Here is a 21,852-nt window from a genome sequence, read left to right as displayed (position 1 = left end):
TGAAGTTCTCCTGAGGCCTGGTAATGAAATAATCATTTGTTTCTGGTGTGTTGACCCAGGGTAATATCTAAAACCTGCAGGACACTGGCCCTCGAGGCCTGGAGTTTGACACCCCTGTTCTAGACAATCAAATGGTCCCTTCAGAGGATTCACAGATTTTCATTTTAGTGGAAGGTAAATCTTAGAATCATCTGCATAACAGTGAAACAAAATTCCATATTTTTTAAAAATAGATCCCAACGGGAGCATATAAATTGAAAAAAGGCCTGGACCAAGGATAGAGCCCTGGGGGACCCCGCAAAAAAGGGTCATCTTTGGAGGCTATGTGTCTCTGAATCTAACAGAGAAAATACGATTAGATAAGTAGGATTTAAACCATTCCAAAGCAAGCCCTGTAATTCCAGCACATTGTTTCAGTCAAGAGATAAGAATCCTGTGATCTACTGTGTCAAAACGGTGGTGGTTCACCAATGTCGTGTTGGTCTAAAAAGGTCTGGAGCTGCGGAGGGACAATTTTCTCCAGAACTTTTGACAAAAAGGACAATTTAGAGATTGGGCGGAAATTTGATAGTACTGTTAAGTCCAGATCAGAGATGGGCAGTAACGCGTTACTTGTAACGCGTTACTGTAATCCGATTACTTTTTTCAAGTAACGAGTAAAGTAAGGGATTACTATTGCAAAAACGGTAATTAGATTACCGTTACTTTCCCGTAGGAACGCTGCGTTACTAAATCCGTGATTTTTTTGCGAGAATGTCTCATGACAGTGACGTAAGCAAGTGCGACGTTCTTGACAACAGCTGTCTGCAGATCAACAGTGGATAATATATCAAGTGCGGGAGAGAGTATGAGCGTGCAGCGTTTAAAGCATGGAAGTACTGACCTTACTTTAAGTTTGATTCCATAAAAAGTGACAAAAACATTAGTGTCCGTTGTGCGTGGGAAGAAAACTTCTTTTTACAGCGAAAAAAAACCCCTAAACTTCCAAGCAAGCACCGAGTGCGCTATGATGTAATGGGAATGTAATGAGTATTTCCAGACAAGCTGAGTTGAACAGGGAAAGCAGTCGAATGAGTGGTACTGTTAGTAGGTAATGCCTGATTACCTGGTAATGCCAGAGATCTCAGATGTTGTTCCTGAGATCTGTTGAAGCCACTCGCCTAGCTTGGGAGTCATTGCACCTAGCATCTACCACTGTTACCTTCACCCTTCACATCTTCTCCAACTCTTCTCTGAGCCCTTTCTCATGTTCCTTCTTCCTGATGTCATTGGGAACCGCTACATCTATCACTACAGCTGTCTTCTTCTGTTTGTCTACCTTCTGTTTGTGTTTGTCTACCACAAACAGGCCATAATCGGCACAGATGTTCCTGTATCCTATGCCTGCCTGCTAGCATCTTGCACCCTGTTGTTATGTGCTGGATTGTCTCGGGGACATTTTTACATAGCCTTCACCTTGAGTCTTGCCTAGTGTGATAGACCCCAACCTCTATGGATCTTGTGCTCAAAGCTTGTTCCTGTGCTGCCATGATTAGTGCCTCTTTGCTGTCTTCAGTCTAGCTTTGTCCAGCCACTGGTAGGATTTCTGGATATCAGCCACCTCCGCTATCTTCCGGTGGTACGTACCGTGCAGGGGCCTGTCCTTCCATGATGGTTCCTCGTCTCCCTCCTCTATCTTGGGTTTCTGCTGTCTGAGGTATTCACTGAGCATGCGGTCGCATCCAGATGTATTCATGGATGTTCATTGTCTCATCCTGGACTGTGGTGCTGACACTCACCAGTCCCCGGCATCCTTCATTCCGCTTGGCGTACAGCCTCAGGGTGCTGGACTTGGAGTGAAACTCTCCATGCATGGTAAGGAGCTTCCTGGACTTTATGTCAGTGGCTTCTATCTCCTCCTTTGGCCAGGTTATTATCCCAGCAGGGTACCTGATCAAGGGCAAGGTGCAGGTGTTGATAGCCCGGATCTTGTTCTTACTGTTCAGCATGCTCCTCATGACTTGCCCAACCTCATCATGGTTCCCATTAGCCTGTGTAATCCCCAGGTACTTGTAGCTGTCTTCTATGTCTACAATGTTACCTTCTGGTAGTTCGATCACCTCAGTTCTGACTACCTTCCCTCTCTTTGATATCATCCAGCTACATTTCTCCAGTCTAAACAGCATTCCTATGTCATTGCTGTATATCCTGGTGACATGGATCAATGTCTCGTTCACTCTTGGCATACAGCTTGATGTCATCCATGTACAGGAGGTGGCTGACAATTGCTTCGTTCCATAGTCAGTATCCGTAGCCAGTATCCGTAGCCAGTCTTGTCAATGATCTGACTGAGGGGGTTAAGGCCTATGCAGAACAGCAGTGGGGACAGGGCATCTCCTTGGTAGATCCCGCACTTGATGGTGACTTGTGCTATGGTCTTGAAGTTGGCCTCTAGAGTGGTTTGCCACATCCATATTTAGTTCCTGATAAAGGCTCTTAGGGTCCTGTTGATCTTGTCTGGGCATTCCACGATCCAGGTGTGGGGCATCAAGTCATATGCCTTCTTGTAATCAATCCAGGTACAGACCAGGTTGGTCAGTCTGGTCTTGCAGTCTCGGCTGACTGCTCGGTCTACCAGTAGCTGGTCTTTTGCTCCTCTGGTATTCTTGCCAATTCCTTTCTGTGCCCCGCTCATGTATTGAGCCATGTGCCTGTTCATCTTAGCCACCAGATGCCTGACGGGAGCTTCCAGCAGGTTATTGGCCAGTAGTTGGATGGGACTGGTCCCTTCTGGGGGTCCTTGGGGATCAGAACTTTCCGGCTTTGTGTTAGCTATTCCGGGTGTCTCCCATCGACTAGCAGCTGGTTCATTTGTGCTCCCAGACGCTTGGATGGTTGTATGGAGAACAGTTGCTTTATTCTCCTGCCTTCAATCTCCCTGGTGTACCTCTTCAAGCGGCTGGCCAAAGCTCTGAGTCATTGCTTGTCAGCTTGTCAGGATGTATCTATTGTTTGGATGGATGCTTTTTTAGTTCTGGTTCCTAAATCTAGTTATTTAAAAACTTTAAATGCACAAAGACCGGTAGGCATCACGTCAATTGTGATAAAATACTTAAAGTCAAAGAAAAGGTTAAGGGTGAAGTTAAGGGAAACTGAGGATGTGCTTGACTCCACAAAGTTCATAAAGGAGTGGAACATGTCAGATTGACCTTCTTGAACCTGACTGTTAAAAACTCAGAGTGAAAAGTTCCTCAAGTATTTCGGTGCAAAAAGTGAGACTGCCTTACACATAGCACTTTTTCCTTTAAACAGTCATTTACATACTACAATTTTAGGATTCAGAACTTAAAACTATGCGACAGACTGGCGACCTGTCCAGGGTGTACCCCGCCTCTCGCCCTATGACAGCTGGGATAGGCTCCAGCACCCCCCGCGACCCTGAAAAAGGATGAGCGGAAGTGAATGGATAGATGGAACTTTACACAAACTTCAAGTTGTAAGAGCATGTTGATTTCCTTTAAATTTAAAGTATGCCTTGCTTGCTGCCTTGTGTTTTGTCAGGATGAACCATATGCCATGAGCAAGGGCTCTGAGCTAGAAGGCTACTGCATTGATCTGATCTCAGAGCTCTCCAAGAAGCTAGGCTTCAAGTACAACTTGCATCTGGTCAAAGACAACCGCTATGGCGCCATGGACTCCAGCGGCAACTGGAATGGCATGATTGGTGAAGTCATCAGAGGGGTGAGTCATAGAGTTATAGAGCACTGAAACAACTCTACCTCAGTGTGTTACAGTATGTGAACACTGTAGTATGTGTCTTTAGTGTAATGTGTTTCGTTGCTCTTGTTAAATTAAGTTTGATACCCTCCTGTTCAACCTCAGACCTTGCTTTGATGAATGTACACTTTAAATTTAATGCCACCAATGTCTGAGCCCTCCTAATATTGTGCATTATAGATTATCCGAGCCACAATGCTCTTTGCAATTTTACATTAATTACATTAATTGGCAAGATTACTCTTAAATTGTCAAATTAATTTAATTTATCCCTCATAATGTCCTCCCGATTTCCATACACCTGTGGTCCTCAGGGGTCATAAATGTCCCCACTTCATTTGAGTGTTTTTTAAAATATAAAATATAAGTTGTCAATCAATTCAGTGTTACACCTTAGTTTTACTTAAGACCAATACATCAACACAAAATTTACCATACATTATACATTTTAGGGCCACCAGACCTTGTTTACATAAAGTACACTCTGTTTTTGAGCGAAAATAAAACGAGACAATAAAATATTTAATTGTTTAGATAATTTTGACTATTTGTCTAACTACAGAGTCCTGTATGTTGAACTTCAGTAAGAAAGTTTTTGAAGCATTTGAAGCATTTAAAATTTTTAAATGGCAGCACATGTGACCTCCATTTTTGACCTCCTGTGGTCCACAGAGGTCAAAAATGTCCCCATCTGGTTTGAATGATACTTAATTAATATGAAGTGGATTTTCCCCCACTTTTAATTAAAACTTAATTCAAATATTTTGACACAATTTTTTTTATTCCAATTCAAATTTAAGTCTGATAAAAACCTCATAAAAATGAATTTTTTCTTTGTTTTCGGGTAAAAAAAATTAATTAAATCATCAGTTATTGTGATTGGTATATGACGTATACGTATATATTGGTATATGACGGGTATATGTCAAAGTTAATTTAGAAAGCGGTTCTTAAACTAATTCAAGTTTTTTAATGGCAGCAAATCATCACATCTGTTGTCCTCTGGGCTCAAAGATGACCCCGCTTGCTTTGACTGTTTATAAAGCAATAAGTATAAAATATCATCCATCTCTGTGTTTAAAGGTTTTATTCATCTTTATTCCAACTCATTACCTGACATTTTTCTATATTTTGGCATGGTAGGACACCAGGGCATGGATCTGAGTGAAGGTAAACTTTCATGAGGACAAAGGCGTCTCCATATTTGACACAAGTGCAGGAGGAAGCTCAGGTTTATTCCTCTGCACTGGTCCCATCATGGACAGCTTTCTTTTCTGCAGTTGCAGGCCAAGGGTCATATACAGTAAACAAGTTGTTACTGGTGATTGTTTTCTTTTGGAAACCTTCTGCAATGTTAGGGACAACTCGCGTGTCCTGACTGCAGGATAGACTGTTTGCCATCGTACACTAGCATGTTCCATGTACAGCTGGACCTGGCATCACATACTTCCCATGTTTTTATCTCATAGTTCCCCGGTTTACTTGGGATGTTCTGTTGGAATGGACAGAGTCCTCTGAAGGGGACTTGCTGCTCATACACAGTCACATCAGTACCAGGATCTTACATCAACAGCAGGAGAAACATCCACTTGTTCCATACACCTCAAATGGGAGCACGTTTGTGTCATGAACAACGATCATCTATTGTGTCTTTATCAAGAAATTATAACCTTTTTGCGCTTCTATGATTAATCTTGTGTCACCTTTAAAACTTCTCTACCAGACTCAGGATGTCATAAACTGGCCGTAGCGACTTTACTAGATGCACGGCAGTAAGAATCAATATGCCCACATATGTCTACAGCTGCATTCGATCCATTTTTCTTCCTCTCTCGTTGTCCCTCCTCTTTTGTCATTGAGTTGGCTGTAGAGCAGGTCATCTGCTAATTGGATGGTTGTTGGTTCAATCTCTGTGTGCTCTAATCTGGAATTCTTACCAAGGTGTCCTTTGGCAAGTTACTGAACCCCAACTTGGTCTCTGATGCATCCAGAGACCAAGCTACTTTTAGTACCATTGATGTTAAGTTAGACTCTTTTTCTCCAATTGATCTTTCTGAGTTAACTTCAATAATTACTTCCTCCAAACCATCAACGTGTCTTTTAAACCCCATTCCGACAAAACTGCTCAAAGAAGTCCTGCCATTAATTAATTCTTCGATCTTAAATATGATCTACCTATCTCTAATAATCGGCCTGGTAGACCTTAGTGCAGCATTCGATACTGTTGACCATAATATCCTATTAGAGCAATTAGAACATGCTTCTAACAGACCAAAATTTTTGAACATTGATGATCATTGCCGGCCGTAACTCACATAGTGTGTCATATATTGCTGTAGGTATTACAGGTACTGCACTGCAGTGGTTTGTATCATATCTATCTAATAGACTCCAATTTGTACATGTAAATGGAGAGTCCTCTTCACACACTGAGGTTAATTATGGAGTTCCACAGGGTTCAGTGCTAGGACCAATTCTGTTTACACTATACATGCTTCCCCTAGGCAGCATCATTAGAAGACATTGCATAAATTTTCACTGCTATGCAGATGACACCCAGCTCTATCTGTTCATGAAGCCAGATAACACACATCAATTAGTTACACTGCAGGAATGTCTTAAAGACATAAAGACCTGGATGGCCGCTAACTTTCTGCTTCTTAATTCAGATAAAACCGAGGTTATTGTACTCGGCCCTGAAAATCTTAGAAATATGATATCTAACCAGACTCTTACTCTGGATGGCATTACCTTGGCCTCCAGTAACACTGTGAGGAACCTTGGAGTCATTTTTGACCAGGACATGTCCTTCAATGCACATATTAAACAAATATGTAAGACTGCTTTCTTCCATTTGTGCAACATCTCTAAAGTTAGAAATATCTTGTCTCAGAGTGACGCTGAAAAACTAGTTCATGCATTTATTACTTCAAGGCTGGACTACTGTAATTCATTATTATCAGGATGTCCTAAAAACTTGCTGAAAAGCCATCAGCTAATCCAAAATGCTGCAGCAAGAGTAGAAAGAGAGAGCATATTTCTCCTGTTTTGGCTTCCCTTCATTGGCTTCCTGTTAAATCCAGAATTGAATTCAAAATCCTGCTCCTCACATACAAGGTCTTAAATAATCAGGCCCCATCTTATCTTAATGACCTTGTAGTACCATATCACCCTATTAGAGTACTTCGCTCTTGCACTGCAGGCCTACTTGTTGTTCCTAGAGTATTTAAAAGTAGAATGGGAGGGAGAGCCTTCAGTTTTCAGGCCCCTCTTCTGTGGAATCAGCTTCCAGTTTGGATTCGGGAGACAGACACTATCTCTACTTTCAAGATTAGGCTTAAAACTTTCCTTTTTGCTAAAGCATATAGTTAGGGCTGGACCAGGTGACCCTGGATCCTCCCTTAGTTATGCTGCAATAGACATAGGCTGCCGGGGATTCCCATGATGCATTGAGTTTTTCCTTTCCAGTCACGTTTCTCACTCACTATGTGTTAATAGACCTCTATGCATTGAGTCATACCTGTTATTAACCTCAGTCTCTCTTCCACAGCATGTCTTTATCCTGTCTTCCTTCTCTCACCCCAACCGGTCGCAGCAGATGGCCCCACCCCTCCCTGAGCCTGGTTCTGCCAGAGGTTTCTTCCTGTTAAAAGGGAGTTTTTCCTTCCCACTGTCGCCAAAGTGCTTGCTCATAGGGGGTCATATGATTATTGGGTTTTTCTCCGTCTCTATGAAGCGCCTTGAGGCGACTTTTGTTGTGATTTGGCGCTATATAAATAAAATTGAATTGAATCCATTGGCATGTGAACGTTAAAAAGCATAATACAAGCAGAATACACTGTGTATAATGCTTTCAGTACTCGAGCAGAAAAGCAACTGAAGGAGTATGGGACCTGGCATATGTGCTTGGACCGTGGTAGATTGTCTTTCTCTGTGGCACATGAGAGAGTCATGCATCGTCTGTCACTGGGAAGGATAGAAGACCAGATCAATGTTTCCTCACATTTCTGCAAATATTCCTCTGTCTCAGCTGACTCCTCTTTCTTGTTTGATTCTTTGTCTTCATCATAATTGAAATGGAAGATGTGTAGTCCTCTGACACATCTTCTATTTCAGTTTCACATTCTGAAAATTCAAGAAACTTCAAGAAGCCCAGTCACTTTCTTTCCAAGCTCCTCAGACTACCATGTCCTGGATGCCTGAGAACCTACTTGAACATAGTTCAGATTCTTCATCATTTTCCTTCACTTCATAGCCTTCTTCCACTTCTGCAGGTGGGTGATGTGCTTTTTCAGAGAAAGGGTAGCATGTGATCTAAATATTGACAATATTTTCTTTATCTTCTAACCCTGGACCTTCCTGAACATTGATTCTCCCTCCTCATTATACTAGAGGACAATATGTGCTTTGTTCTACTGGTCATTGCTTTGCACAACATGGTAAAAAAAAAAAAAGTATGCTCACAAATCTCTAGTGCAATGGAGGCTTGTGAGCATACTTTCTGTGTATGTATTATTGTAGAGTCTACCTTACAATATGAAGCACCTTGATGTGACTGTTGTTGTGATTTGGCGCTGTATAAATAAAATTGAATTGAATATAGAGCACCTGTCTCCTCATTGTGCTGCCTGTTGTTGTTGTTGTTGTTGTGGTTGTTATGACCATTGCTTGACCCCACAAATCAGTGATCCAAGATCAAAGATGTTTGAAAGCAGTATGGTGTGAAAATATGGCCCTTTGCAACACTTTTCTACTTTGGGGTCATTTTTGTCCACGAGGACCACAGGTGTTATAAAATCCAACAAAAACCCCATAAATAAATCAAATTACTTAAAACTTATTCCAATCATGCATAGCATAGTAATGAATAACGTCTGTTATTTTCAGACCATTTGATGAACAAAAAACACATTTTTGATAGCATAAGCTCTTACCCTATCTGTGTAGCAGTGAGCATAGGGTTATATATATTTCAACATTTGTTATGATGTTTTGTGCTACTTACAAAACAAATGCTGACCATAAATTATTTAAAATTGTTACTCCTTTCTATCTGTACTCCTTTCTATCTGTACTCACATTGTACAGAGTTTTAACTTTTCTTTTCTTTTTTTCATTGATTGTGTCCCTGGTTTTTCATATGTGTTGCTATACCTTGCTTCAGGAGGCTGACCTGGCTGTGGCCCCGCTGACTGTCACTGCCGTCAGAGAGAGGTTTGTGGACATGACCACCCCCTTCATTCAAACTGGCCTCAGCTTCATTTTGCGCGAAGCAACAGACCCTGAAGACAGCACGTTCAGCCTGCTGGCACCCTTCTCCACTGACATGTGGATTGGCATTATCATTGCCTTCCTGCTAACAGGTTTCTGCATATTCCTGGTGGGCAGGTCAGTGCAACAAAACATCCCTAAAACACTAGGGATGTATACATATATGTGTATAAATAAAAATAGAATTAAATAAAATTAAATAAAATAAAAAATATATATATATGTATATGTATATATGTATAACAAAAACACCCAGCACGCCCCTGCGGGCGGTTTATCCTTCAAGCTCGGGTCCTCTACCAGAGGCCTGGGAGCTTGAGGGTCCTGCGCAGTATCTTAGCTGTTCCCAGGACTGCGCTCTTCTGGACAGAGATCTCCGATGTTGTTCCCAGGATCTGCTGGAGCCACTCGCCTAGCTTGGGAGTCACCGCACCTAGTGCTCCGATTACCACGGGGACCACCGTTACCTTCACCCTCCAAATCCTCTCGAGCTCTTCTCTAAGCCCTTGGTATTTCTCCAGCTTCTCGTGTTCCTTCTTCCTGATATTGCTGTCATTCGGAACCGCTACATCGATCACTACGGCCGTCTTCTTCTGTTTGTCTACCACCACTATGTCCGGTTGGTTAGCCACCACCATTTTGTCCGTCTGTATCTGGAAGTCCCACAGGATCTTAGCTCGGTCATTCTCCACCACCCTTGGGGCATCTCCCATTTTGACCTCGGGACTTCCAGGTTATACTCGGCACAGATGTTCCTGTACACTATGCCGGCCACTTGGTTATGGCGTTCCATGTATGCCCTGCCTGCTAGCATCTTGCACCCTGCTGTTATGTGCTGGATTGTCTCTGGGGCATCTTTACACAGCCTGCACCTTGGGTCTTGCCTGGTGTGATAGACCCCAGCCTCTATGGATCTTGTGCTCAGAGCTTGTTCTTGTGCTGCCACGATTAGTGCCTCTGTGCTGTCTTTCAGTCCAGCTTTGTCCAGCCACTGGTAGGATTTCTGGATATCAGCCACCTCCTCTATCTGCCGGTGGTACATACCGTGCAGGGGCCTGTCCTTCCATGATGGTTCCTCGTCTCCCTCCTCTTTCTTGGGTTTCTGCTGCCTGAGGTATTCACTGAGCACTCGGTCAGTTGGGGCCATCTTCCCAATGTATTCTTGGATGTTCGTTGTCTCATCCTGGACTGTGGTGCTGACACTCACCAGTCCCTGGCCCTCTTCCTTCCTCTTAGCGTACAGCCTCAGGGTGCTGGACTTGGGGTGAAACCCTCCATGCATGCATGGTAAGGAGCTTTCTTGTCTTTATGTCAGTGGCGTTTATCTCCTCCTTTGGCCAGCCTATTACCCCAGCAGGGTACCTGATCAAGGGCAGGGCGTACGTGTTGATGGCCCGGATCTTGTTCTTACCATTCAGCTGACTCCTCAGGACTTGCCTGACCCTCTGCAGGTACTTGGTGGTTGCAGCTTTTCTAGCGGCCTCTTCATGCTTCCCATTCGCCTGCGGGATCCCCAGGTACTTGTAACTGTCCTCTATGTCTGCAATGTTGCCTTCTGGTAGTTCAATCCCCTCAGTTCTGACTACCTTCCCTCTCTTTGTTACCATCCGACTACACTTCTCCAGTGTAGACTCACAGCCTTGGCCAGCCGCTTGAGGAGGTACACCAGAGAGATAGAAGGCAGGAGAATAAACCAGCTGTTCTCCACAGAACCAGCAAAGGTGTACTCTCAGTGGCAAGGGAACAATAAGAGAACAGCACCACCAAGGCTGGAGACGGAGCAATACTGGAAGAGCATATGGGAGAAGGACGCAACCCATAACGGCAATGCTCAGTGGCTAGAGGATCTGAGGGCAGACCACAGCGACCTCCCTGAACAGGGTCCAGTAACCATCACAGTGGCAGATATCCAAGAAAGGGTCTCCAGTATGAAGAGTTGGACAGCACCAGGGCCCGACATGGTTCACGCCTACTGGCTGAAGAAGCTGACTGCACTCCACGAGCGTCTGGCAGCACAAATGAACCAGCTGCTAGTTAACGAGAGACACCCGGAATGGCTAACTGAAGGCCGGACGGTCCTGATCCCCAAGGACCCCAAGAAGGGACCGGTCCCCTCCAACTACCGACCAATAACCTGCCTCAGTACTACATGGAAGCTCCTGTCAGGCATCATATCAGCTAAGATGAACAGGCACATGGGTCAATACATGAGCGGGACACAGAAAGGAATTGGCAAGAATACCAGAGGCGCAAAACACCAGCTACTGGTAGACAGAACAATCAGCCGAGACTGCAAGACCAGACTGACCAACCTGTGCACTGCCTGGATTGATTACAAGAAGGCCTATGACTCAATGCCCCACAGCTGGATACTGGAATGCCTAGAATTGTACAAGATCAATGGGACCCTAAGAGCCTTCATCAGGAACTCAATGGGGATGTGGCATACAACACTAGAGGCCAACTCCAAACCCATAGCACAAGTCACCATCAAGTGTGTGATCTACCAAGGAGATGCTCTGTCCCCACTGCTGTTCTGCATAGGCCTTAACCCCCTCAGTGTGATCATTGACAAGACTGGCTACGGATACCGACTACGGAATGGAGCAGTTGTCAGCCACCTCCTGTACATGGATGACATCAAGCTGTATGCCAAGAGTGAACGAGACATCGATTCACTGATCCACACCACCAGGATATACAGCAATGACATCGGAATGTTGTTCGGACTGGAGAAGTGTAGTCGGATGGTAACAAAGAGAAGGAAGGTCGTCAGAACTGAGGGGATCGAACTATCAGGAGGCAACATTGCAGACATAGAGGACAGTTACAAGTACCTGGGGTTCCCGCAGGCGAATGGGAACCACTGAAGAGGCCGCTAGGAAAGCTGCAACCACCAAGTATCTGCAGAGGGTCAGGCAAGTCCTGAGGAGTCAGCTGAATGGTAAGAACAAGATCCGGGCTATCAACACCTACGCCCTGCCCTTGATCAGGTACCCTGCTGGGGTAATAGGCTGGCCAAAGGAGGAGATAAACGCCACTGACATAAAGACAAGAAAACTCCTTACCATGCATGGAGGGTTTCACCCCAAGTCCAGCATCCTGAGGCTGTACGCTAAGTGGAAGGAAGGAGGTCGGGGACTGGTGAGTGTCAGCACCACAGTCCAGGATGAGACAACAAACATCCACGAATACATTGGGAAGATGGCCCCAACTGACCGAGTGCTGAGTGAATACCTCAGGCAGCAGAAACCCAAGAAAGAGGAGCAAGGCGAGGAACCATCATGGAAGGACAAGCCCCTGCATGGTATGTACCACCGGCAGATAGAGGAGGTGGCTGATATCCAGAAATCCTACCAGTGGCTGGACAAAGCTGGACTGAAAGACAGCACAGAGGCACTAATCAAGGCAGCACAAGAACAAGCTCTGAGCACAAGATCCATAGAGGATGGGGTCTATCACACCAGGCAAGACGCCCCTGAGACAATCCAGCACATAACAGCAGGGTGCAAGATGCTAGCAGGCAAGGCATACATGGAACGCCATAATCAAGTGGCGGGCATAGTGTACAGGAACATCTGTGCCGAGTATAACCTGGAAGTCCCGATGTCAAAATGGGAGATGCCCCCAAGGGTGATGGAGAATGACCGAGCTAAGATCCTGTGGGACTTCCAGATACAGACGGACAAAATGGTGGTGGCTAACCAACCGGGCATAGTGGTGGTAGACAAACAGAAGAAGACGGCCGTAGTGATCGATGTAGCAGTTCTGAATGACAGCAACATCAGTAAGAAGGAACACGAGAAGCTGGAGAAATACCAAGGGCTCAGAGAAGAGCTCGAGAAGATGTGGAGGGTGAAGGTGATGGTGGTCCCAGTGGTAATCGGAGCACTAGGTGCAGTGACTCCCAAGCTAGGCGAGTGGCTCCAGCAGATCCCGGGAACAACAGCTGAGATCTTTGTCCAGAAGAGCGCAGTCCTAGGAACAGCTAAGATACTGCGCAGGACCCTTAAGCTCCCAGGCCTCTGGTAGAGGAGCTTGAAGGAGTGGGGAATTTTTTATTTTTTTTATATATATATATTTTTTTATCTATATAAAAAAAAAATTCAAGCTCGGGTCCTCTATCAGAGGCCTGGGAGTTTGAGCGTCCTCTTCACCACAACAGACCGGTACAACAGAACCACATCATCCACGAAAAGCAGAGATTCTGAGACCACCCAAGTGAAAGCTTTTCTCCACTTGGCCATAAAGATTATGAACAGAATCTGTGACAGAGGCAGCCCTGGCGGAGCCCATCACCCACTAGGAACGAGTCCAACTTATTGTCGGCTGTGCGGACCAGGCTCTTGTAACGGTTGTATAAGAATCGAATGGCCCGTAGCAATGGGCCAAACACCCCATAATCTCGGAGCACCTCTCACAGGACACTCTGAGGGACACGGTTGAATGCCTTCTCCAAGTCCACAAAACACATGTAGACTGACTTATAATTAAAGGCAACATGGATCAGCCACAACATTACCTTCCTGATAATGTGTAGGTCTTGCTCATGTTGCTCTTTGGGCATAGATACCTTCTGACTCTGCATTGGCACATTAGCTTTAGATCCTGTGGTGGGTTAAAAGGGCATCCTTTGTGGATCAGGCTTCTCTTGATACATCCCACTATGATTGCGAACCCAAATTTAGAAGCTTGACAATGCCCTGGACTCTTTATCATGTTTCTTAGGCCAGCGGTCCCCAACCCCCGGACCTCAGACAAGTACCGGTCCGTGAGTCGTTTGGTACCGGGCCGCAATAGTTGAGGCTCAGGTGTGAAATGTATGATTTTCAGGGTTTTTATCGGTTTTCAGCGTTATTTTGTTATCGTTTTTATCGTTAACTCGGTTTTCCTGGGTCTTTTCACTTGTGTTATGAATAAATCTTCTTTTTTTTCGGTACCGGTACTAGTTTTAATTTGTTGTATTTATCCGCGACACCTTAAAGGCCGGTCCGTGAAAATATTGTCGGGCATAAACCGGTCCATGGCGCAAAAAGGTTGGGGACTGCTGTCTTAGGCCATTCCTGGGCAGTTTTTAATATGGCAGAGTGCTTGGGGGTGCTGGGGAAGGCCACCATTGTCAGGTGTTGCTGTTATCATGATGATGGTTGGTTAAGCAAAAATATGCATGGATGATTACACTCCTATAAGAGAGCTACCACATAGCCAACTCACAAGTACCTGTTTTACAAACCTGAATTTGACAACTATTGTCCCTATGAGGAATTGAACAAAACCAAAAACATCCAGTTACCAGCAAAGCAAACTGTAAAATATGTAAAAAAAAAAAAAAAAGTGATCTACATGAATACCAGCAGAACATCCTAGCAGAACATTGCAATGTTGCATTGTAACAGGATCATCCATGTTATTTTGTTCATCTCAATGATTTTGTTGTTGAGGTTGAATGTTGTATATACAATTGAATCTTGAATTATGTTATGAAAGCTTTCATTTGTTTTATCCTGCAGGATCAGTCCCAGTGAATGGGCTGAGCCAGACACAGAAGAACACAGTTTCACTTTGCTGCACAGCTTCTGGTACATTACAGGAGCTCTCACCCTGCAAGGTATTGCAGCAGTCCACTAAATTAAAGCACAGAAATGCACTCTTCTGCTGCTTGCCACTTTCTACATGCCTTAAGACAAATATGTAGTAACATGTTTTACGGTACACGGATCATTTTGTAATACCTATAGAAAGAGATCAAATAAGGAAAATGAAAATGACAAGTTCCACATGCATAACAATTCAATGTAGTATATTGAGACTTGTATCAATGTCTGCATATAGTCAACAACTGAATGTCAAGTAAAATAAAGAAGTTACAATTCGCTAGTATTATGTGTAAACGTGTGATGGCTGTAGTGCAGGAGGTAGACCACTTCATCAGCTAATCAGAAGGTTGGTGGTTTAATTCCTGGCTACTCCAGTCAGAATGCCAAAGTGTCCTTGGGCAGGTTAGATAGAAAAATGTGCTTGTATGAATGAGTGAATGACGCAAGTTGTTTGAAGTGCTTTGGATGCATAAGTTGAGTATAAAAGTGCTCTCTAAAAATCAGTCAATTCAGCATCTACTTTTCATTTTCACAATGAGCTGGGGGTATTTTATTAATAAGAAACTGCAAATAAAGTTTGCATTGAAAAATAAAGCTGTTTTTAAATAAACTGCTTACTAATAACTAACAGGAGTAGTTAGGATTCCCTCTTTTTTTTCCCTCAAGTTTATTTGACATGTAAAAACTTCACAGTAGCTTTAACACTTCTTTTCTCACTCTTCATGTTGCTCTCAGTAATGATTTGATTGGCTATGTAATGAATAGTGAAGAGTGCAAATGACTAATCTGTGTATATACACTGACTACTGTAAAGACAAAAGGAAAAATCTATGCTTTTTAAAATAACCCTGCTGTAAATATGAGAGAATTGTGCAGAGTGAAACAGCATAAAAATATCAGTAGAAAATATATATTTCAAGTAGCTGAACATCAAGAGTAGGCTCTGTTTGAATAATATAAATACATTATTTTCCGTTGAAACTGCAACTCTGTTTCTTGGTTGATTGTTTGTCACCTGCTGACTGCTTGACCACTTTCTTTGTCCTCTCAGGAGCCGGTCCTCACCCCAAGGCATTGTCTGGACGTGTAGTCAGTGCCATCTGGTGGCTGTTTTCTGTATTGCTGCTTGCCTGCTACCTCTGCAACTTAAAGTCTGCGTTGAACTCCAACAGCAAACACATCTCCATTAAGAGCTTTGCAGACCTGGCTAACCAGGATGTAATCAATTACGGCACAATTGAATCTGGATCTACTATGCTCTTCTTTAAGGCATGATCAGTTACTCCTAGTTAGCATTCATAGTCATTACTGCTGCTACATAACATATGGGAAAGGTTCAATAAACATGATAAATATTTTACTTTACTTTCCTAGAATTCCAACAATCCTGTGTACCGGCGTATCTACCAGCACATGGAGCGTAAAAAAAGCTATGTGTCCAACGCAGAAGAAGGTATACGCCGCACACAGGAAGGAAACTTTGCATTTATTGGTGAAGCAGTGTCCTTGGACTTGGCAGTGGCTCGGTACTGTAAACTGACCCGTTCACCAGAGGTCATCTCTATGCGGTCCTACGCCATAGCAGCACCTCTAGGTGAGTTGCTTGGATCTGTCAGGATGCTGCTTTCTAGCTTTCTTCTTTGGTGGCCCACACATGGGCCAGCACAAGGCCAGTTGCAGACACACTGCTGGCCCTGTGCTGGCCCAGAACAGTTTCAGCTCTGGCCCCAGATGTCAGCTTAATGTGTACCTTAATCAAGCCATGTAATAACAACATGTGCCGGAACATAATAGTGCAAAACTAACATGATGAAACTCTGTTCAGACACTGAATCAACTGATTCTTATATAGCCCTTTTCTAGTCTCCCAGATTACTCAGAGTGCTCTATACAACATGCCACATTGACACACTGGCTGTATCCCAATTCAGGTTCTGCAAGCCTTAAAGTACACAGCCTTAACGGTCCACAAGGGCCGCACACTCAAAGACTGCTAAGGCCGGAAGTGTGAGTTTTGTGAAATGGGACGGTCTAGCTCCTGTCTCGCTGCCCAGGTTGCCTAGCAACTATGATACTAACAGCTGGAAACGTTTCATACAGCATCGTTTGACAGAAATGAAGGAGAAAAGTTTTTCTGTTAGTTCATTTTGTTTATCACATCACTTTGATTTGATAAGTATCTGAGGCTGAGACCACAGGACTGTAAAAACATGATTGTTGGGCTTCATTTCTGTACTGAACAGTCATTTTAAGATTAGCTAGTTAATAACAATTAGCTAATGTTGTTCATGAGACTAAAGTCATCTTACTTTGGTAATGTAAATGTAATATGGCCAATATCAAAGTTATTATTATATTAACCATTATTAGTTATTACAGCAGTGAACTTGAACTCTGTGTCAAATACTGAGCTTCAGTAAAGATTCAAGTTGCAGTTATTTATATTTCCTATCACCTTAAATCTTCACTCAAAGACAAGCATCTTTGACAGTGTGTATATAGATATATTAAATATAATAGGCAAATGCTGTTATTTTATTAAGATGGCATTACTAAATTTGGCTCAATGCTTACATATATGTGTAAAAAGAAAATGTACGAGCTGTGATAACTGTTTCTGATAGAATGAAGAGTAGACTGATATATTGAATATTCCTTTATTGGGTGAGAAAATCATACCATGTCATAGCTTCTTTAAGTCATACAGAATAGATATCAGAGCCTTAAAAAGGCTGACTTCTGCTAAATGGGTCAAACTGGGCAGAAAGTATACCGAAAGTATATATCATATCATCTTTATAGAATATGATGTAACACTATAGACCAACTTACCTCAGAGAATATATAAAGCATATAAACGATTATGATGCAACAAACACAGCAGTACTAATCCAAAATACTCAAAGCTTCATAGAACTGAAACAAACATTTATTTTAGGTCCATTCTGCTGCTGATACATACTTTAGGTTTCTGAATATTAAACTTGTTGCTGCCTTTCATAGTGCGTAACTTGAAGGCCCTGAGTACTTTCTCCCACACTGAAAACACTGGAATGATAAAATTATTTGAACATTACCTAATAAGACTGATTCAGGACAGACAATTAGTTATTTTAAACTTTTCTAGCAGTCCTTCACAAACAGGGAACAGTCTGTCTATTCTCTCCATCTGTCAGCTGCTGCTGGCTCTTCCTCCTCCTCTTCCTCACACACTGCTGAGTTTGTCCTGGTGGATCATCAGGGGTGCAAAGCCTCACAGATGATGTGCAGCAGTGGGTCCCTCAGTCTGTCCTCACTCTGGACACTTGCAGTTGTCACACATGGAAATCAAATGTGTGATAAGCTGCAGGATTCAAACACAAGTGTAACTTATAAACACATGTTCATACTTTTATTACACAATCAGAGAGAAAGACAAAGAGAGAGAGTGCAGGACAGATAGACAGGTGACAGTCTCAGGTGTATACACTGCTACAAAACAGCACAAGAGAAGGAGGATTTAGTGTTTGTGTTACTACGAAACAAGAAGAATTCCCAGATGGTACAGTGGACACATGTGTGATTCCTGTGATTAAGGCATCTTTCTTTCAGCTTAACGAGTGAACCGTCAGCTCGTTCAAACAAACATTAAAGTCCATTTGGCTCGACACCACCAAACAGAGGCAGCAATATAACATAGCTAAAATTAACAGTGCAGTGAATCCTGCTTGTGCCGTGATATTCAGGATTGCAAACCGAGCAGCATCACTGACTTTCAGCTTGTGTTTGTGGATATATGACTGACTTTAATTATCCATAAAATCATCACAATCTCTGTAAGATTGCATAGTGCAATATTTGGCTTGGTGATATTGTATCAATACAGGGACACCAAAAGTTCATATTTTATGAAATACATTAAAATACTCTGGGAATACTACAAACAAGAGAGTTCATATCACTACTTCCCTCCTTAGACAATCTTAGCAGAGCAGATTCACATTAAATTGACTGAACTGACAAAACATTGGACACACTTAGCGTTACAAAGCTACCTCCTAGTTCAGACGGAGCTACTGGTTCAGTCACACAAGTAAAAATAGGACAGCAACCTACTTGCATCTGTCTTATGGCAACATTTATGGCAGGTTTTATTGTCAGTGTGTATGCTTGAAAGTTTCACTTTGTTTTCACTTTGAAACAAAACCCCCAAAAAACAAAATGAGACAATTTTATCTGATTGAATAAAATCAGTATTGACAAAGAGGTGGCTGAGGTAGATCAGGTCATCTGCTAATCGGAAGGTTGGTGGTTTGATTCCTGGCTGCTCAGGTCTGCAGGCCAAATATCCTCAGGTAAGATCAATGTGAATGTGTGGATTCTTAGAAAGCACTTATACAAGCACTTTTTCTATGCTTGAGTCCATTAGCATTTACAGAGTTTAACCCTCTCGGTCATAGATATACCTTTAAAATTAATTCACCTTAAAAAACTGACTGACTTTATAGGTATTTTTTAATTTTGACATAGTGTATTACCCTAAAATCACACAAAAATGAAAGAAAAAGATAGATTTCTTACTATGAAAACCACAAACATGTTTAACAAATCAGTTTTCCCTTCAGCCATTAAATGGACAGGATTTTGTAATTCATACCATAATTGCATTGTTACCTGACACAGTGCTCTGGTAACTGTTGAGACACGTTTACTTACATACATATATATCCACATGTACAATGCAGCTCGATTTGGCACCAGTGTTTCTGCCGTGATCAGCTTTCCAGCTGCCTCCACGCTCCTCTCCCGTCCCTGGCGTCACTAAAAAAGGGAAAAAAGTTCATCCGCCTGATTACCTCGAGTCCGCTGTACCACCTATCCCCTGCAGCAGAGACAAAGACTGGGCAATGGCATTTTTTAAATAACTATTTACAAAACAATCAGGTGTCACAATAAGATTCCACCCAAATTATTTGTGCCACTCCAAAAAGTAGTTCCTGTCATAAGTAGAAAAACTAAACTGTAAAGGTGGTGAGTTGTGCCACTGTGGAAAATGGTAAACACTTATGGTAATGGGGTGAGACATTCAGAAACCTCTTTCTTCACTCAAATCGCATGTTTATTTCCTGCTAGGATCCCCGCTGGTGAAGAATCTAACTGTTGCCATCCTCCAGCTCAGTGAGTCTGGTGAGCTAACATACCTGCGTGAGAAGTGGTGGGCCAGCAGCTGTGTTGGCACTGGTGGAGCCCACATCTCCGAGGCCCTGCAACCCTATGACTTACGGGGCCTGTTCCTCCTCCTGGGACTGGGTCTGGGCATCGGGCTCCTGCTAGCCCTGCTGGAGCTCTTATCAAGGGCCCACAACCAAGCTAAGGATGGCAAGGTAGGAAAGAATATCACAATGTAATCATGGCATGGAATGTTTTTATCCTGTAACATTTCTTCTGTTCTTTGGCAGAAATCCTGCTGCTTGGTGTTGACATCAGAGCTGAACCGGAGGTTTGGCAGTGGAGGGGAGAGCACAGAGCACGACACCTCAGACAAAAGCAAAGCCTAAAGAAGAAGCACCACGTTGTCATTCGATAAGATAGTGTTAGAGAAGTGAACAAGCTGAGAGCTTTCTGTATTTCCGTAGTAACAGTCGCATATTGTGTTGTATTTCAGTGGGTTTTATACTTTGGTGCCCAGTTTGAACAACTACCAGCAGCAGTATATTAAGCACCAAACCCACAGGTATATTTCAGACTTAATATTATAATCAGTCTGTCTTGTTAGCTGTTTAGCGTTGTTTTATTATCACATATTTACATCTCACTTCTAACACCTGAAGTTCTTCTGTCACAGTTGTAACCTGGTCTTACTATTTGCTTGTATATTCCAAATAAATACTCCAATATCCTGCCTGCTCTGTTTTTCAGTGTATACAACTTTATTGTTCATTGTAGAGAGGAGTTTCATTTATTAGAGCAAACATTAACACCACCTAGGGCCTGTACTAACAACCAAGTTCAACATACCCAGGACATCCAGCCTTTCCTCATCTTCATCCAGCACATGAGAGGCAATACTGAAAGAAAATGATACAAACAGATCACCATGATAAGGCTTGGGAAGCTAGAAGGGGAAAAAGTCTGAGCATTTTATTTTTTCTGTTGGCTGGCACCACAAATAAAACCCTGGGACACCATCACACCACTAGTACAAACACAAAAACATCAAGTTGCAAAAACAGAGAGAGAGGAGGAGAGAAACCCCCACAGACCCCGACACCTGACCCAGAGGCAGAAGTCACTGGCAGAGGCCTTAGAGTACAGCAGATGACATCCAAGACGATAAGAGTGGTGAAAGTGATATTTTGTCTTTCACTTTAGTTCATATAAGTACAATGGCTCATTTGTTACTGTAGCTAACTCAAAAAGTAAAATTTTAGACTTTGTAACCTTGACTGCCAGAGGATGATATGTGGTCATAGTTGCTCCAAGACTGTAAGATCAGCAACTACTAAAGTAAATTAAATAATAAAATACTAATAGATTGTAGTGTGAAATAATCATCACCTGAAATGGTTTCCAACAGTCTTGAAGGAGTTCCCAGAGATGATGAGCACTTGTTGGTCCTTTTGCCTTCACTCTGCGCGCTCCATCTCATCCCAAACCATCTCCACTGGGTTTACGTCAGGTGACTGTGGAGGCCAGGCCATCTGGTGCAGCACTCCATCCCTCTCCTTCTTGGTCAGAAAGCCCTGACACAACCTGGAGGTGTGTTTGGGGTCATTGTTGGAAAATCAATCATGGGATGGCATGTCGCTGAAGGATGCTGCGGTAGCCATGCTGGTTTCATTGTGCCTTCAGTTTGGAATAAATCCCCAACAGTCTCACCAGCAACCCCCCCCCCCTCCCCCCCCCCACACACACACACCATCTCCTCCGTGCTTCACAGTGGGAACCATGCATGTAGAGACCATCAGTTCACCTTTGTGGAACCAAACATCTGAGATTTGGACTCATCAGACCAAAGCACAGATTTCCACTGGTCTAATCTCCATTTCTTGTGTTTCTTGGCCGAAACAAATCTCTTCTGCTTGTTGCTTTTCCTTAGTCGTGGTTTCTTAGCAGCTATTTGACCATAAAGGCCTGATTCACACAGTCTTGTCTGAACAGCTGATGTAGAGATGTGTCTGCTACTGGAACTGTGTGGCCAAAGGTTTGCATCGCTGTCAACAAAGCAAAGGGTGGCAGTGTTAGAAAT

At 43.1% G+C, this 21,852-nt stretch overlaps 1 protein-coding gene across 1 annotated transcript in view; it reads left to right on the top strand.

Annotated features, from left to right (window-relative positions):
- LOC146611151 (glutamate receptor U1) overlaps positions 1–20,348 on the top strand; it is a 25,773-nt gene extending 5,425 nt beyond the window's left edge. Inside the window, exons 4-10 of the mRNA XM_085344504.1 lie at positions 3,541–3,720; positions 8,921–9,144; positions 14,538–14,635; positions 15,676–15,893; positions 15,999–16,218; positions 19,737–19,987; positions 20,063–20,348. Of these exons, the coding sequence (XP_085200630.1) occupies positions 3,541–3,720; positions 8,921–9,144; positions 14,538–14,635; positions 15,676–15,893; positions 15,999–16,218; positions 19,737–19,987; positions 20,063–20,161 (1,290 nt within the window). The 3' untranslated portion in view covers positions 20,162–20,348. The remainder of the gene's footprint in view (positions 1–3,540; positions 3,721–8,920; positions 9,145–14,537; positions 14,636–15,675; positions 15,894–15,998; positions 16,219–19,736; positions 19,988–20,062) is intronic.
- The last annotated feature ends 1,504 nt before the right edge of the window (positions 20,349–21,852 follow it).

Source organism: Diplotaxodon limnothrissa, linkage group LG20 (genome assembly GCF_057381915.1).
Source record: "Diplotaxodon limnothrissa isolate DT_005_m linkage group LG20, D_limnothrissa_male_GT1.1, whole genome shotgun sequence".
Lineage (NCBI taxonomy): Eukaryota > Metazoa > Chordata > Actinopteri > Cichliformes > Cichlidae > Diplotaxodon > Diplotaxodon limnothrissa.
The sequence above is the reverse complement of the archived record's forward strand: the minus strand, read 5'-3'. Positions and strand labels throughout refer to the sequence as shown.